General features: G+C 39.4%; 1 protein-coding gene across 1 annotated transcript in view; it reads right to left on the reverse strand.

Annotated features, from left to right (window-relative positions):
* Positions 1-16,393, reverse strand: part of MAL2 (mal, T cell differentiation protein 2) — a 29,985-nt gene extending 13,592 nt beyond the window's left edge. The window contains exon 1 of the mRNA XM_027854056.1: positions 16,031-16,393. Within this exon, the coding sequence (XP_027709857.1) occupies positions 16,031-16,159 (129 nt within the window). The 5' untranslated portion in view covers positions 16,160-16,393. The remainder of the gene's footprint in view (positions 1-16,030) is intronic.
* Positions 16,394-17,263: the final 870 nt, after the last annotated feature.

Raw genomic sequence — 17,263 nt, forward strand, 5'->3', positions numbered from 1 at the left:
TTATGACAGCACTGATCATCTGGAATGGTCTTTTCTTTTAGAGGTCTTGAAAACTGATTCCCAAGAATGGCTGAACAAATTACTCTGTGTGGGTGTATGTGTATGAGTGTGTATATACATATATATATGTATGTATATATATGTGTATATATATACATTATATATGTTACTGAATATAATATAATCTTACAATATTATAAGAAAAGACAACAAAATGAAAAGATGAACATAACGGAATTTTTTTTTGGAAGCAAAGGAAAAACAAAAAGAAGAAAAATTCCTTGAAAACATTATACATCTGTGAACCTTGATCTCTGCAAAGGATCAGAGAGAAGTGTCTTTATATAACTTTTTTGAGGTCAAACTTTTTCTTTGTAATTTTTGATTGTTTTGTGGTGGCTGTTCTATCCATTTATGTTGTTGTAGTCACTCTATATATAGGACATGCTCTTTGGCCACTATTCGAATTCCCACTCAAACTGGCAATCAGGTCCCCAGAGAACAGTTGCTACTTCTAGGAAGAGCCTTGAGGAGTTAGAATTTGCTTTCTATTACTATAGCTCCAAAGTACTCACTAGTGAACTTCCTCACAACTATTTTTGGCCGAGATCAATTAGTCAGCCAGACTTAGGTTTTAGAAAAAGAATACTTTGTTAAAATGGTACAATTAAGAACAATTAGAATGAAACACGTCCCCAAAAGTATGTGATATACTTTGTTCACAAATACATAGAAACCAGTGGAAAGTGGGCTCAAGCTTAGAATGTACATGTGACCAAAGAGGAATTTGCAGCTCTTGGTTTCTGGAAGTCCTTTTCTCCCTGTAATGGGATTTCCCCTGATGGATGATAGTGGGGGTAGGTTTTTGTTAGGCTCTTTCTAGAGTCTTTTTTTTTTGTTGTTGTTGTTTTTGTTTTGTTTTTGTTTTTTTCTTTTTTGACTAGGCAATGGGGTTAAGTGATTTGCCCAGGGTCACATAGCTAGTAAGTGTTATGTATCTGAGGCTGGATTTGAACTCAGGTCCTCCTGACTCCAGGGCTGGTGCTCTATCCACTGAGCCACCTAGCTGCCCCACAAAGTACATATTATTATTATGATTATCATTATCATTATTGTCATTATTATTATTAGGCAACTGGGGTTAAGTGACTAGCTTAGGGTCATAGAGCTAGTAAGTGTCAAGTGTTTGGTCTGAGGCTGGATTTGAACTCAGGTCCTCCTGACTTCAGGTCTGGTGCTCTATCCACTGAGTGACCTAGCTGCCCCCTCTTTCTAGTGTCTTAAAGCTGCCCTTTCCTCCCCGTGTCTGATTTATCTTTAGCTCCCTATACAGACACTACCACCAATCACTATTGTGTCAAGGATGCTATTCACATGCCTGTTAAAAAGCCCAAATATTCTAGTCCTCCAGAGTTCCCAACGTCCTCCTCTGAGTAAGAGAAATAGGGAGGGAAGCCAAAGAACTCTCCTCTCCCATCCCGTCTCCCCCAGTTAGTCTTTGGGTTTGACTGGAAGTCTTCCACCACGTGAAAACTATTTCAAACTTGCTTGTTGATTTTATATAAGCCCATATAAAGTGACTCACCCAAAGTGAAATATACTTATGTAACATCACCCCATTCCATGTAATGACTTTCAAGGACTTCAAAATTGATCAAGGACTTTTGTACCTAGTCTAAAGCTTTTGACTGGGTCAACCAAAGTGAAATATTAATTGGTTAATATCATTACTTTTAAGTGTGGGTGGGTTGATTGTTTTATTCACTGGACTAAGCCCTTCCTTAGATGTATGTAGTTTTCCTGGCTCTGTTTACTTTACTTTGTAATCAGTTCATATATGTCTTTCATAATTCTCTATATTCATTATGTTTGTCTTTTCTTACAACATTGTAAGATTAAATTATATTTATATACAGCAATTTGTTCAGCCATTCTCCGGGATCAGTTTTCAAGATCCCCTAAAAGAGAAGATGATTCAAGATGATAACTTCTGTCATTATTGCAAAAAGACAACCAGGAGTATAATAATTACTACAGCTTTCTTAAATTACAGAATCTAGAACTAGAAGAGCCCTCAAGGGCCTTCCCTACATTCTCTATTTGTTAGATGCTTCAAGAAAAGTCTATGCACAATGGTGGTTTTCCTGATAGAATGACGAGAAAGGGATGGTAGTCATAAATTCTACAGTTGAAAGGAATATTTGAAACCGTATAATCCCATTTCCTCATTTCATAGATAAGGAAACAGACCCAGAGAGTAGAGATGACTTACAAAATTCCATGCAGAAAGTTAGTCAACAACCACTTATTATGTGTCAGGCACTATGTTAAGCAGTGGGGATACAAAGACAAAAACACACCATCCCCACTTTCAAGGAGCACACCTTTTAATGGGGAATAAGGCTAGTAAGTAGCAAATGTATATTTCAAGCCAAGGACTTTAACTTCAAATGCATTGCTACATCCGCTACATGGTGATTTTATAAGTAATTCTGTACGCAGAAAACATCTTCACACTCATGCAATTGATTAAGCGGTATAGAACACACAACATCCTGCTGTAACCTGATGTTTACTGATTCCGATAAAACATATAACTGTCTTAAAAAACAGCCTTAAAATTTACAAAAAGGTGTTTCTCTTGCATATAATAAAATCATGCAAGATTCTTTGATAGATACAACCACAAAAATAACTTTTTCCCCCAACAATCCTCTAATTACAATTATTAAGTGAGGCAGAAAAGAGAAATACAGGCTCATTAAAGTGATTCTAACACCATGGTAGACGTCTTATACATAAATTCAAATGTAAGGGGATCTTAAAAAATGTTAAGGTTCTCAAGATTGTTGAGGATGACATTGTATTGATGGCACTGAGTCTCAGAACACTAGATCCTCTTTAATGAGCCACTCAAAAGAGCCTGATTTAACAACACAGAAAAACCCAAGTGGGTAAAGAATAACATTTGCCTATTTTATAATATGCAGTTGGATGGGAAGTCAATTGAGTTAGTCTATTAGTACATTTATCTTGCTCAGGCATTGCAGACAGACAATGAACTGAGTCTAAAATTGAACTGGGAGAAAAGAGATTGCAGATGGAATTTCAGTCATTGGGCAATGCTTTTAGTGAGTGTAAGATATACTCTGTTTCAAATGATAACTTTTAAAATACCGATATTCTCCTGGGGACATTATATGGTTGTGAACATATAGCAGAACATCACAATTTCAAAAGAATCAAAACTGAAGATAACTCAAAGGACAACAAAAGATTCATGGTGAGTATAAGTAAGTGAAGCATGTTGCTAATGACTTGCAGGTAAGAAGCGGTATAAAATACATCCTCTAGATGCATACTGTTATGATTTTTAACACCCTCTGCCTGGCCCCTTTCCACTATCTATTCATGAATTCAACAAGTATTTGTTAAGCTTATACTATGTCCTCTGCATGGTGTCAGGTCTCCAATGAGAGAACTGAAATAATCCCTTCCCTCAAGGAACTTACCTTCTATTTAAGAATCTGCTCTTACAGATGCACAAGGAAGGAAAAAGGGCATAGAGGACTAAAGGTTATTTAAAATGTTTCTTTTTATTTGTTCTAGGTTGAAATGGCCAAATAATCTGTCACCTAGTTGCCAACCTACTGGTGATGTCACTCCATTATTAGTTTGGTAGCTTGCAGGCAGCAGACTCAGTCTGTCACCAGAATAATACCTGAATCCTTTCCACCAGCACAGTTTTCAAGAACCCAGGGTCATCTGGACACCCTAGAGAGATATCAGAGGTAGGTTTTTGTGCAGTTATGAAAAATTTAAAGTGAAATTGCTTTGACTATCATAAAATCAACTTCAAAACTAAAATGAAGAGAAATCAATCTATTCTAATTTGAAAGGCAGAAATGTTTAAAATAATCCTATTTAAGTGACTCACAGTTTCCCCTAAAGCATATTTAATTTTTCCTACCACCCACCCAGGGATCCATCAGAGAGAAATTTAATGTGCTTCTAGTACAAAAGTACTGTGCACCTTGGGATGGCTTAACAAGAATTTGATAATGATTAAAAACATTACCCCTATGCTATAATAGTGTGCTGGATCTGGAAGTCATCTGGAAGTCCTATCTGACCAGTACAGCTTTTGAAGTTAGGCTGAGGTCAGGCTTGAGAATAGTTCCCACTCTGGGATCCAATTTCCTTATTTTATGAGTGCCACAAACAAGGCTGCTTGGCCACTCACTCTTTTAGCACCACCTTTATAATCTTCTTTCCATTTACTACATTATCCTCCAGGTGCTCATCTCTGAAATTGACTTTTAATAAAAAATATACACTTAGACTAGAACTTCTCCCTGATGAGCTCAGAGCATGTTATGGCCATAAATACAACTATGCTTGCAATGTTTCCTGTTTCATGGGGATGGATTTAGTGCTGTCCCTGATTTCACAGGAAAAACAAAAAAGAAAGAAACACAAGTAGCCAAAAGGTGAAGTCTTTCAAAGGCCCACAAACAGTGGCAGAAAAAGGAAAGAAAGAATACCAGGACAAGTCCAAAGTAGATCTTTTCTCTTGGGCCTTGAAATCCTATTTGCCACTTTGAGTTTACTCTTCCCTTTCAATCTAAGCTATCACTGATGTGGGTGAGAGATTTTAGGTGGGGGCTCTAAACTTTCTTGTGTGTCATGGACTCCTTTAGGCAATCTGGTAAAGCTTATGGACCCCTTTTCAGAATGGTTTAAGTGCATAAAATAAAAAACCACATAGGATTACGAAGGAAAATGAAGGTTAATGAAAAATAATGGTTTAATTTTTCCCACCTGAATTCACAGACCCTCTGAAATCTATCTACATAATAAGGATTTGGGGAGGGGGAGAAGTCTATGAAGCAGAAGTTAAGAACACTTGCCTTTCCCCTTCTCTCATGATTTGATCTCTTACCTGCAATTCCCCCAATTCTGGGTCTCCAGTATTCTAGAGAGAAGATTGGCTCTATAAATCATAGCACCTACCTCCCAAGGTTGTTGTGAGGACCAAATGAGATGATAGTTATAAAGTACTTAGCACAGAGCCTGACACATTGAAGACACTATGTAAATGTGACTTGACCACGAACACAATGTTCATAAATATCTTTAAGGTGGGATATGAATCTACATTTCCTGACTTCACAATCCAGCAGCCTTTCTGATATTCCACACTGCATTTTTACTCAGTATGGTTAATAAGGAACAATTAAATAATGCTTTCAGGGCCTTAAAGGTAGAATCACTCATAAGCAATAAGAGAGTTAATAGCGCTTTCCCTGGGGACACGAGTGGGATTGGCCACAGGGAGAACATGAAGTGATTGGGTTTCAATCTGGCTGGACCTGCTGTTGTATGAGAAGGCCCAAATCCCCAAGACCTAAAATCTAATCACTTCAGCTCTGATGATATACAAACTGCCAGCAGAGCTCCTCAGTAACATGGCTATTAGTTTTCTTTAAAGAGAATTGACCTTTATAAGAAATAGGTTTCTTTGGGGACCTAACTTCACTTTGTGATAACCTACTTTCACTTAGGTGACTCAGGCTGTAAAAACTTTCCCCAAGAAACTAATCTCATTTATGCATTTATGGTCTCATGCAATTTTTATTGCACAACATTTTCTGTTTTAGGTCTTTGTGCTCTGGACAGGCCCTGGCATACTTAAAAGGCTTGGTTGAGTTCCCCCACCCCCACCAAAGGAAACTCAGAAAATTTTTATTTACCAAGAACTTGCACAGAATTTAACCTGTAAAAATAAAAGAGGTGTTTGTTTGTTTTACTTATGAGGGTGGAAAGTTGGAAACATATACAGGACTGTGATATACATGTTAAAGACTCAGGATGGCAGGATAGGAAATCTTGGTTGAATTTTCAGATACTGTTTTTCTCCTCCTCGGATCCTACTCCTATCTGGCAGGAAGAGCCCTACCCACATTCTTCTTCCAAATCCTTTCCAAGATTCTTTTCATTTTCTCATCACTTCTCTTCTCTTAGTCATATCTTTAGACTTATCTAATAATTTCCTAACCAATGATTCTCTGACACCTGTGACATACATAATGAAGTCGTTCTTCTCACCTGCACCTCATGGAAACCTTAGCTTCCTTAAAAGCACCCCTTAGGTGCCTCCTACATAAAGGGTTTCATGATTCCCTTAGTTATTTGTCCTTCTTCCTTGAAATTACATTCTACCACTTTATGAATATTTTGTCCTTAATTACTTCTAGATTTTTTACCTCTTCCCCTAGCAAAATCTAAGTAAGTTGATGGAGGAAGAGGAATTTCTTGTTTTACAAACACACACACACACACACACACACGCACGCACGCACGCACGCACGCGTTCGGAGTATGAATTATAGATGAGTCCTGTCACAAAAGTTTGCTTCTATGGGAAAATGCATACTAGATTCTTCCATCATAGTAATTAGATTCCAGGCCAGCCTTTAAAAACCTATTTAATTCACAATTTCCACCCCTGAAATACAGAACTATGGAACTTGTTTACTATTTAATACATAATACATGTATTACAAAGTGACTATAGAAAAACATCTTCCTTGTTCCAACTTGGAAGGCCAGCAATACATTTCCCCTCCTGCAATAGAATCAGCAAGATCTGCAGTATTAAACCACTGACAGCTTAAACTTAGGTTTAAAAAAACTCTCCAGCAAAGGGAAGAATGGATCTGAAGGTAAGGGTTGAGAGGGTTGGAGCCTCTCACCACTATCAGTTCCATGTATCTCTTCATTTTTGTTTCCTTCTGAGGTTCCAGAATTTCACCTGCCTTCTCTTTTCAATTCTACCACCTAAAGTTTTTGACTAAGGATTCTTCCCTGACTCCCTGTGGAACAAAATGCAGTCTCAAACTTCTTCCTTACCCTCCTGTCCCCAAAGCAAGCAAACATCCCTTCTAAGTTTTTCAAAGGAATTTTGCTGCCAATAATAATGGTGGGGCCCCAAAGTGGAAAAGCAAAATCCTTCACTCCTATGTCTCTCTCTCTCAACTTTTTAACCTGGATCCTACCAGGAAAGACAAAGACTGACAAAAGGTGATGGTTTTGATGTAGGAAGAAGACTTGTGTACATTTAAGTTAAAAAAACAAACAAACATAAAAGCTCACACTAACTGGGGCAGGGCTCTAGCCAAACAGTTTAAGACTACAGGAGTATAGTAATGAAAAATGAGTTATCTGAAGAAAACGAGGCAAAGCCATGGAGTTTTGCCCTCTTATTATCTCTTAACATGACCCAACCTGCCTCCTTGCAGAGACTATGTCTCACAAACTGCATTGGGGAAAAGGGATTAGAATTGGGGGCATAAGTGTGGTATTGATACCAGTCAACACTGGGATCTGTAGTAAGCAGTGAAGAGGAAGGGAAGCCCAAGGAAGACTAATGTGGGAGCAAGAGGAATTCTTATAGTAACTCAGCAACTGAATTAGGGAAAAATATTAGTTCTGAAATCTTAATTCCTGGTTTTGTGTCACAGCTGCAAAACTCACTAGCTGTTTGACCCTGGGTGAGTCATTTAATCTTGCCTTAGTTTCCTCACCTGTAAAAGGAAGGAGCTAGACCAGATGACCTCAAAGTTCCTGCCCAGAAATGTATCTGTGATCCTATGAACCTATGATCTATAAAATGCTGATACTCTTATGTTACCTATCTCACAGAATTGTGTAAGATAAGCACTTTGTAAACCTTAAAGCATTATAGATGAGTAAGCTATTAATTTAGTAAAGATGGCAAAAGAAGAAAAGGTTATATTGGAGATGTTATAAACAATAAGCACAGTAAGATGTTTCAGGTGAAGCTGTGAATTGGGCAAACCATTCAGGAAAGCTATTTGGAACTATGCTAAGAAGGTGGTTAAAATGCCCATGCCCTTTGGCCCGGACATCCCATAGTTAGGCACAAGGAGGAGTTCAAAGACAGGAAGAAAATTTCCCTATGTGCCCCAATATTTATAGCAACACCTTTGCAATAGCATAGAACTAGCAACAATGTAAATGCATGTCATTTGGTAAATGGCTATATAAATGAATGGAAAACAGCATTATTACTCTATTAAAAGAAATTATGAGTATGAAGAATTAAAAGACGTGTTGGGAGTTTTAAATGAATTAATGAGTGAAATAAGCAGAATCAGGAAAAGCAGATAGATACAGATAGATGGATGGGTGGATGAATAAATATATAGATAAATAGATGATAGATATAGATATTTATACCTATAAAATGAAACATTGTTAACAGAAAAACAACATGAAAATGAACACTGAGTAATTATAATGTTCAAGATTGCCCTTGAAGAAGCTACCAGGAGATGCATCTTCTTTTCTTTATGGAAATGGTGGAACTATGGGTTAAAAAATATTCTGTGTACTATTAGATTTGTTAAATGTGTTAATTTTGCTGAACTGCTTTCTCAGAAAGACCCACACATTCTCCCCAAACCTCTACCCCTGTCCTGTCCCCTATTGTCTTCTTAATTTAATTTTTTTTTTTTACATTGGACAGCTCTATAGGTAGGGAGGGAAGAGAGATATATTTGGAAATGAAAACAATATAAAAATAAAAGATCAATCAAAATTGTAAAATTTTAAGGAATGAGTTATCATTTTTACATAAAGGACAAATCCAACTTAGGCAAATTGTGTCTATATGTGAAATTTAGGCATTTAATAAGGCAAACCAAAAAAAATCCTCAACATAGCTTTACTTTTATGATCTTTCACATTTAAATTCTCCATTGAGTTTGACCAAATACTCTAGTTTAGTTTTCTGTACAGCTGAGGATATGCTTAAAATAGAAATCTCTCAGGCAGAAAATAAATGTCTACTCTTTACTCCACCTATCTTTATGTTTATACTGATCAAAATCATTTTGGGAGAGGGAGGAGTGCTTCACTCTACCTTCATAGCTCACATCTAGAGGCAACTGTTTCTACCACTTAAGTTAAAATGTTCATCTGTACCAAGGTTTTGACATCAATTATGAACCCCATATTTCTGCCTATATCCTCTGCATTCTCACCTTTCATTTATTCCAGTTTTCTAGAATTTGATCATCTTAGTTCAAGCTCAAAAAAAAATGCAAGGATTTTGTCAAGCAGTGGGATAAGGAAGCCCTAAGAGTCAAAAGCCCTAGGTTATAACTAGATACAATATGTCACCACCAATCAGCAATGCTCATAGCCAAAACACTTTATGTCTCTGGTTGCTAGATTCTTAATGTAAAATAAGAGAACTGGATTTGATGGCCTCTAAGTTCATTTCCACCTGCAACATTCTATCATTCTTGAAAAGGGGCTAGATTTCAGAACAATATGACAAAGATTCTGGCTGAATGCTATGTACTTAGAACCTCAGAACTGGCAAGGAACTATGGTGATCAACTATTTCAATAATTTATTTTTTAATATCTCCACAGAACCATTAGTTTGCTTTCCAGCTCTTTTTATAGATGAGGAAATTGAGGCAAACAGGGTTAAGTGACTTTCCCAGGGTCATATGTCACATAGCTAGTAAGTTACTGAGGCCAGATTTGAACTCAGGAAGATGAGTTTTTCTGACTCCAAGCCCAGTGCTTTATGCCACTCAACTGTTATCTCTCTCTCTTCCTCTCTCCCTTCCCTTCACTATCCCTCCCCCACCACACACATATTTGCATCTAGTTACTTTAAGACTAGTGGATTTTTTAAAAAGTCATTTCTACCATTCCTACCACCTGGAAAATGCACTTCTATCTTAGTCAGATGAGCAAATTTCTTATCCTTGATCGAGGTCTCTTTTATTTACAACAACCTTGTAATGTATTTTGGACACAACTTGGTCAAAAGATTGCAGACAAACTTCCATATCACTATTCCTTAGCTCTTGAGATTTCTTATGAGGTTTTCATCAGGGAAAAGTTGGCTGAGAATCTGTGATAAGGATATAAGTTTATCTCTTCTCATGACATTTTTAAAGATTCTAAAGTTTATTCTCTCTGGGCTATTTTAAATTAGGAAAGAAGGAAAGAGACAGCTACTTTTAATTGATAAAAACCTTCTAGTATTAGCAAGCATAACTTCATGCTGGTTTTAGGACACTATCCCCCAACACTCCCTCCCCAAATCTAAGAGTTTTAATGGGCTAAATGACATCCAAAGTTCTATTTCCTATTACTTAAAGTAGACGTTCTTAACCTGGGGTGCACAAGGATAGCTATAAAGGAGTTCTTTCACTTAGATGGCAAAAAATGCATTTCTACTTTCAATATCCTCTAGATGAGATTGAGCATGTCCTTCAATTATGAATGTAGCCAACAAAATACTGTTCTGAGGAGTCTAGGCTTCCTTAGCAAAGAAACAAAAAAAAAAAGTTTAATAACACCTGCTTTGCAGGAATTCCATCTCAAACATCTAATCTCAGCTGGATAAAATGAGAAGAGCTCTTTCTCTCACTCACTCCCACCAACCCTTCTCTTTCATATTCACTCTCTCCTTATGGACAGGTTCCTTTCCCTATTATCTACAAACATGTCCAGGCTCACCTTGATTCTTAAATGTTTATTCCACTCCATCATCCTCAAAGCTATTATTTTCTAAGTCTTTTTTCTCAGTCAAACTCCTAGAAAGAGTTTTCTAGTGTCTCAATTTTCTCACCTACAACTCATTTCTTAATCCCTTTGGAAACAATTTGATTCTACCACTCAACTAAAATATTTCTTTCCAAGAGTTCCAATGATTTTATAAATAATAAATCTAATGGCCTTTTCCCCCTCTTCATTCTACTTGACCACTATGAACTTTTTGAAACTAATAACCACCGCCCTCCTCCTCTTGGACATCCTCTTTTTTCCTGGCTTTAATGACATTGCTCTCTGATCTCATCCTACTTGTATGTGCTCTTCCTCAGGTTCCTTTGCTAGATCATAATTCCTCTTCTATCCACTAAGTGTAGGCATCTATCAAGGTTCTACCCTGGATCCTCTTCTCTTTCCTCTTCTATCTCTCCCTTAGTGATCTCATCAGCTCTCAAGGGTATTAGGTCTAAGCAGATAATTCCCACCTCAATAGACTCAGATAAAATCTGTGTCTTGAATTCCAATCCTACATCACCACTTGCCTACTAGATATCTCTATGTGGCTGTCTCATAGGCACCTAGTGTTTAGTATGTCCAAACTAACCCTTCTCCACTTTTCTCCATTTTTGTTGTTTGTACCACCATCTCTTTAGTCACACAGATTCAGAGCCTTGGAACCATAGCCTTGGTTCTTTCCTTTTCCTCAACCAGTTCCCAAGTTTTGTCAGCTCTACCTCCACAACATTCCTCATACCCATCATCTTGTTTCTACCCACACCTCTATTTCAGGCCTTCATCACCTCTACCTGCATCATTAAAATAGCCTCAAAATCTTTCTCCCTACATGCAGGCTTTCCTCTACCCAAACCATCTTCCACATAGCTACCAAACTGATATTCCTAAAGCACAAGTCTTACCATGCCACTGCCCTACTCACTAAGCTCTAGTAGTTCTTCATTGTCTTTAGGATAAACTTCAAGTTCCTGTATTTGGTATTTAAAGTCCTTCACAATCAGAATTCAACCTATCTTTCCAGACTGATTTCATATTACTTCTGCTTACCCATTCTATATTCCAGTTGATCTGGCCTACATTCTATCTTCTACCTCAATGTCTTTACAGAGGTTATTCCCAATGCTAAGAATATTCCCCCTCCTTGCATTGGCTTCTTGGAATGCTAGCTCTTTTCAATGTTCATCTTTAGGTTCTGCCTCTTACTGGTAGACTTTCATGATCTCCCTAGCTCTAAGTCTCCTCTCAACCCAGCAATTACTATTAATTGATTTTGATTTACCTGTGTACAAGTTGTTTCCTCATTGAAGAGTAGCAACTATTTCATGCCCTGTCCATAGAATGTGTTTAATAAATGATTGCTGATTTGAACTGAGTACTTCCAGTGCAGATGAACTCACTACCTCAACATGAAGCCCATTCCAAGGTATGTTTTGGGAGCTTAAATCTATATAACTTGAGAACATGTTGGGGTAACTTTCAAGTCTGAAAATTTAGCTTATAGTCAAGACTACAAATAAAAGACACCTATTTTTAAGGGCATCATGTTGCTATATTTACCACAACCCCACACCAACCAAGTTCACTCTCCTTACCTCCAGAACCCCCACTTTCTCACTTTGAAACCCAATTAGGGTTAAGTATTAAGTTGAGTAGAATTTTAAATTTTCTTAAATTGTATACCAAATACGCTGGATTTAACCAAAAACATGTAATTATACTTCTCTAATACAGACATATTTCACAGAGGTTCAGGACTCTACATTGTTGGATTATGTCACTTCTTTTTTCTTGTCTAAAGATTGGAAGTGTGAAGCATATTAAAATCTCCAAAGATCATAGAGTTTAGAGAGCTGGAAGGGGCCTTAGAGATAATTTAATTCAAAGATGAGAACACTGAAGTCCAAACTTGCAATTTAAGTGACTTGCCCCAAGGGCATACATTCAATAGGTGGTAATGTCAAGTTTCCAATCCAAGCTTTCTAACTGCAAACCTGGTGCTCTTTCTAAAGTAAAATTGGCTAGGCATTTTCCCAGAATGCTCCAGCTACTTTCTTGCATGGTTATCCTGCACCACCCCATACCAGTCTCCTTCCACCTCTGGCCTTAATCTTGTACATATTGGTATTCAAATATTAAATTGACGCTACTCAAGACCTTTTCTTTCCAGGAATTTAACTCAGGAAATGTGAGACACTGGGTAGCCATGCCTTCTCAAGTTGGATTTTGAACCAATGATGAAGAGACTAAGGACCACAAAGATGATTATTTTGGTCACAATATGACCAAAGTGGCAGGTATGAGCAAAAGCCAAAGTCTATTCTTTAGGTACACAAGTATGGAACACATCTGCCAGTTAAGCCATACCCAAGATTATAAACATGGATGTAGGATGTTATTCATGTTGTAGGATGTTATGATCCACCTTGCTTTGTTTCCTAAAAGTTCTAATGGATTTGGGATATGTTTTCTAAAATATCTATCTCCCTTTTTGAACAATACTAGACATCAGAGGGACAGTTGACTGTGGCTAGGAGTGAAGATCATGGCTACCACAGAATCATATTCTTTGAGTGAAATTAGTTTCTGTGCAATTCAAATATATACTTTTGACCCCATTCTACCAACAAGATGTCATAAAAAAGATCACTGGATTTAGAATAAAACTTGGGTTAGAATCTTGCCTATGCCACTTTTACACCGTGACCCCACATGAGTCATTTGATGTCTCTGAAACTCAGTTTCTTTATCTCCAAAAGGAAGAGACTGGATGAAATACTCCCAAACATGTCTTTCAACTTGAAAGTTCGATAATCCCTAGTTGACTGTACCATAGTACTAAAGACGTTGGACATATTTTTGAGACAGTAAGTTTTAGATTTAGACACGATAACCAAATTGAGATGTTCTGTAAACAGCTGGATATGGGAAAGGTCAGAACTTGACATACAGATCCGGGAGCATCTGGGAGCCACTGACATACTAGCAGAAGTTTCCAGAGGGTAAAGGACAATTTGTTTAGCACTAAGTCTTAGAATATTTATATAAGCAATGTGTAAAAAGAAGAAATATTGAAAAATAAGATATCAGCAAAGATATAGAAAGGGGTCCAAAAAGTAAAACCCAAATAAACATGGAAATTCTAGGGTAAAGAGTACAATAAGGGCATGACTAATAAGGTCAAGTGTCTCTGAGAGGTGAAGAAAAATGGAAAACAAGGAAAAACATTTATTTGCTCAGGAAAGGGTGACCTCTTAAAATATGTGAAACCAGAGGTCAGATACATAAAGTGACCTTAATAAATGCTTGAATTGAATTTAAAACAAGCAATAAGGAATGGATGCAGTCAATTTAGACTACCCAATAAATATGGCTATGTGGGGGAGAGGGTGGAGAAATGGCGTGCTAATTGGAAGGTGAGATTGGTGGTAATGGTCAAATAATAATGTGTTTTTTTTCTTTTTCTCTGTGCAAGTAAAGGAAGGCCCGAGGCTAAGTCAGAAAGGAGGAGAAGAATGGGAAAGAATGATTCTAGAGAGAAGGGAAAAAGTTCATGAGAGTGAACATAAGGTCAAGGCCCCTCCTGAGGTGGAAATGGATGGAACCTTAAACAGAGCAAGAGATATAAACTTTTTGAAGATGAATATCAGCCTTTTCTCATAAATTGAAGAGCAGATGAAAGGGGGAAGAAATATTTGTTTCTGTGCAGTAATGAAAACCAATTTATCTGATCAATAACATCTCTTTCACAGACTTGAAACATCACCTTGCTGTCCTCTTCAAACTAAAGAATTCAAAACTTAAAAAAAAAAAAAAAAAAAAAAAAACTCCTGTTTGTTACTTTCCAAGCTGTTTTCCTTTCTTACAGGCCCATTTCAAAAGCAGTCCCATCTTTTCTCTCCATTAATTTTGCATGGATTCCCAGAACCCGTCATCACTAGGTTCACTTTCAGATACTTCTGATGTGGGCTCAAATTCAAAATTGCCTCCTTCAGCCTTGCGATATCTTGTTACTAATGTTGGTAGCCTGTAGTTTAGTTGAGTTTCCGTCCTCAGATTTAAATCTGAGCTAAACTTGACTGGGGGTGTGTTGGCAATGATGGCATAATGAGGCAGAATACCAAATGCTCCAGATCCAGTTCACAACACAAATCAGAAACTGAAGCACCCAGATCCAGGTTATGCAAACTCCAAAGAGGAGGGGTGAAGAGAAAAGCCCACATCAAGCAAACCAACCAACCTGCAGAAAATTAGGTGGTATCTGGAATTCATTCCTTTATTTGTCATTCTCAGTACATGATGCAATATAAAGTTGCCCAATTTTTATTTGCATTTTTCCCCGTTTTCCAGTCCATGCTAAAGCTCTCCAACCCATAAAATCCCATTTAAAAAGAGAAAGAGAGAGAAACTCCCCACCCCAAGAAATTTGGACTACAGTCTAGGTGACACAGTATGGTCAGAGGTGACCCCACCCACACCTGCAAGAGTCATGCTCATAAAAGATGGTGTGTGTGTGTAAAGGAGAGGAAAAAAGGCAACGCCAGAGTCACAGTTTTACCCTCCTCCCAGAATTCTCACACCCACCTGGTTTGGAAGCTGGTAAAGATCCTAAACCTAGACTGCGAGCCTCTTCTTACTGCAAAGTGTGTGTGTGTGTCTGTGTGTGTGGATTTGTTGTGGGGAGGCCCACAAAAATTCATACTCGCAGTCTTCTACCTTCCTCCTTGAACTCCCCCTTATACCCTTTCCTTCCAGTCCCTAAGTGGGAGCTTGGAGGTGCAATCCCTCATGGTCACCGACTCACAGAGGTAGCTACACCTTTTCCCAGCCAACAAAATGGCAGGTTAGCAACAGGCAGGCGAGGCTGACAGATCCTGGCTTTGCTCTAGGTTCCAGCCACCCTTCTGGCACGATCCTTTTCCAGGAGCTCCGGTCACCCCATCTCCAACCAAAGGCGAACAACCCCTTTCCCCTTCAAGATGCCGACCCATTCCCCATTTTGGATCTTTCTCCCTTTGCTCCTATCTTAAGCAACAGGCAGCGAGTAGCCAAACACGGAAACCGAGAGCCAGGTAGCCAATGTAACAGGTGCCAGGGCAAGCAGGGGACCAGGCCAGACTGGGTGGGCTCCACGAGGGTGGGGTGGGGCGGCGCGGAGTGGGGTGGGGGGGAAGCTTGGGGGTGGAGAAGAAGAAAGGGGGTGAGCAAAGGGATTTGGGGGGAGGGGGAGAGGACAGAGAGCGAACAGAGGAGCAGGGCACTGGGGGTTACAGAGTCTGGCATGGACAGAAGAATGTTTCTTCGTTGATTCCCTGTCCCCTCGCGACCCTGTTCCCATAGTCCCCACCTTTACCTATCCCCTCCCCAACTCGCTTTCCTGACCCTCTTCCAAACACTTTCGCCCGCTGCCCACTTACAATCTCTAGACAGACGAAGGCTCCCGAGTAGGTCCGGAGGATATCAGTTCCTACGGGCAGGGTGACCCTGGGCGCCGGGAAAGCCCCAGCGGGGTTGGGGGGCGGTGGCATAGATCCGCCGGCCGACATGCTGCTGCTGCTGCTGCTGCTGTTGCTGCTCCAGCTACTGCTGCTACCCCTGCTGGGTGTGCAAAGGCTGCGCGACGCCCGCCTCCACGGCTGCCAGTGCTGCCACCGCTCAGGCTGGCGCAGGGACTGCTGCTCTCCGCTCGGGGTCCCAGGAGTGCCGGGAAGGGAAAGCAAGGGAAGAAAAAGGAAAGGAAGGGAATGGGGAGACGCGGATGAGTAGCAGAGGCACTTCCCTTCAGGCAGGCGGGGGCGGCTCGCGCCCCGTCACGTGAGCCCAGGTGAGCCCCGATCCCCCTGGGCGTTTTCCTCGAGTCACGTGTGCCCAGGGCTGGCACAGGTGCCACTGCCCCGGCCCCCCCGATGCACAGCCTTCTGTTGGCTTTTCTCCCTCCCCGAGCCTTGGGCACTCGGTGAGCAACTCTCTGGAGCACCAGGACTCTCATCTTCCTCCCACCACAGATCAAAAGGAAGTCCATTAACCTATTGTCTCTTTCTTCTTTTTCTTCCTCCCACCCTCTTCCACTTCCTTCCTCCCAAGCCTTTGACCCACTTAGTAGTTAGATGGAGAACAAGAGACTCACTACCTGCCAAGGTGACCTATGAAGTGCAATCACAAGCTGTTTCCAAAAGACTGGATTATTTTTAGGAGGTGGTGGGAAAAGGTTAAGTGGATTTTCTAATTTTAACTTTGTTTTGTAAAAATCACATTTTCTCTCTCAGTAAAATACATTATTTTGCAGTGATAGTCATACATATTTTCCATGTAGATAATTTGTTCTTGCAGATACCACTTAAAAAGTATTCTTCCCCAATTTCCCATTGTTTATGCTTTACTGTTGTCGTTTCATTAGTATTGGACTCTTTGTGACCCCATTTGAGGTTTTCTTGGCAAAGCTATTGGAGTGGTTTGCCATTTCCTTCTCTGGCTCATCTCTTACAGAGGAAGAACTGAGGCAAAGAGGGTGACTTGCCCAGGGTCACACAACTAGTAAAGTATCTAAGGTCAGATTTGAACTGAGAAAAATGAGTCTTCCTGACTCCAGGCCCAGCACTCTATCCACTGTGCCCCTAGCTGCCCTTTTATGCTTTATGAAGGGGTTCTTA

This window comes from Vombatus ursinus, unplaced genomic scaffold (genome assembly GCF_900497805.2).
Source record: "Vombatus ursinus unplaced genomic scaffold, bare-nosed wombat genome assembly UNPS02010284.1, whole genome shotgun sequence".
In the NCBI taxonomy this organism is placed as follows: Eukaryota; Metazoa; Chordata; class Mammalia; order Diprotodontia; family Vombatidae; genus Vombatus; species Vombatus ursinus.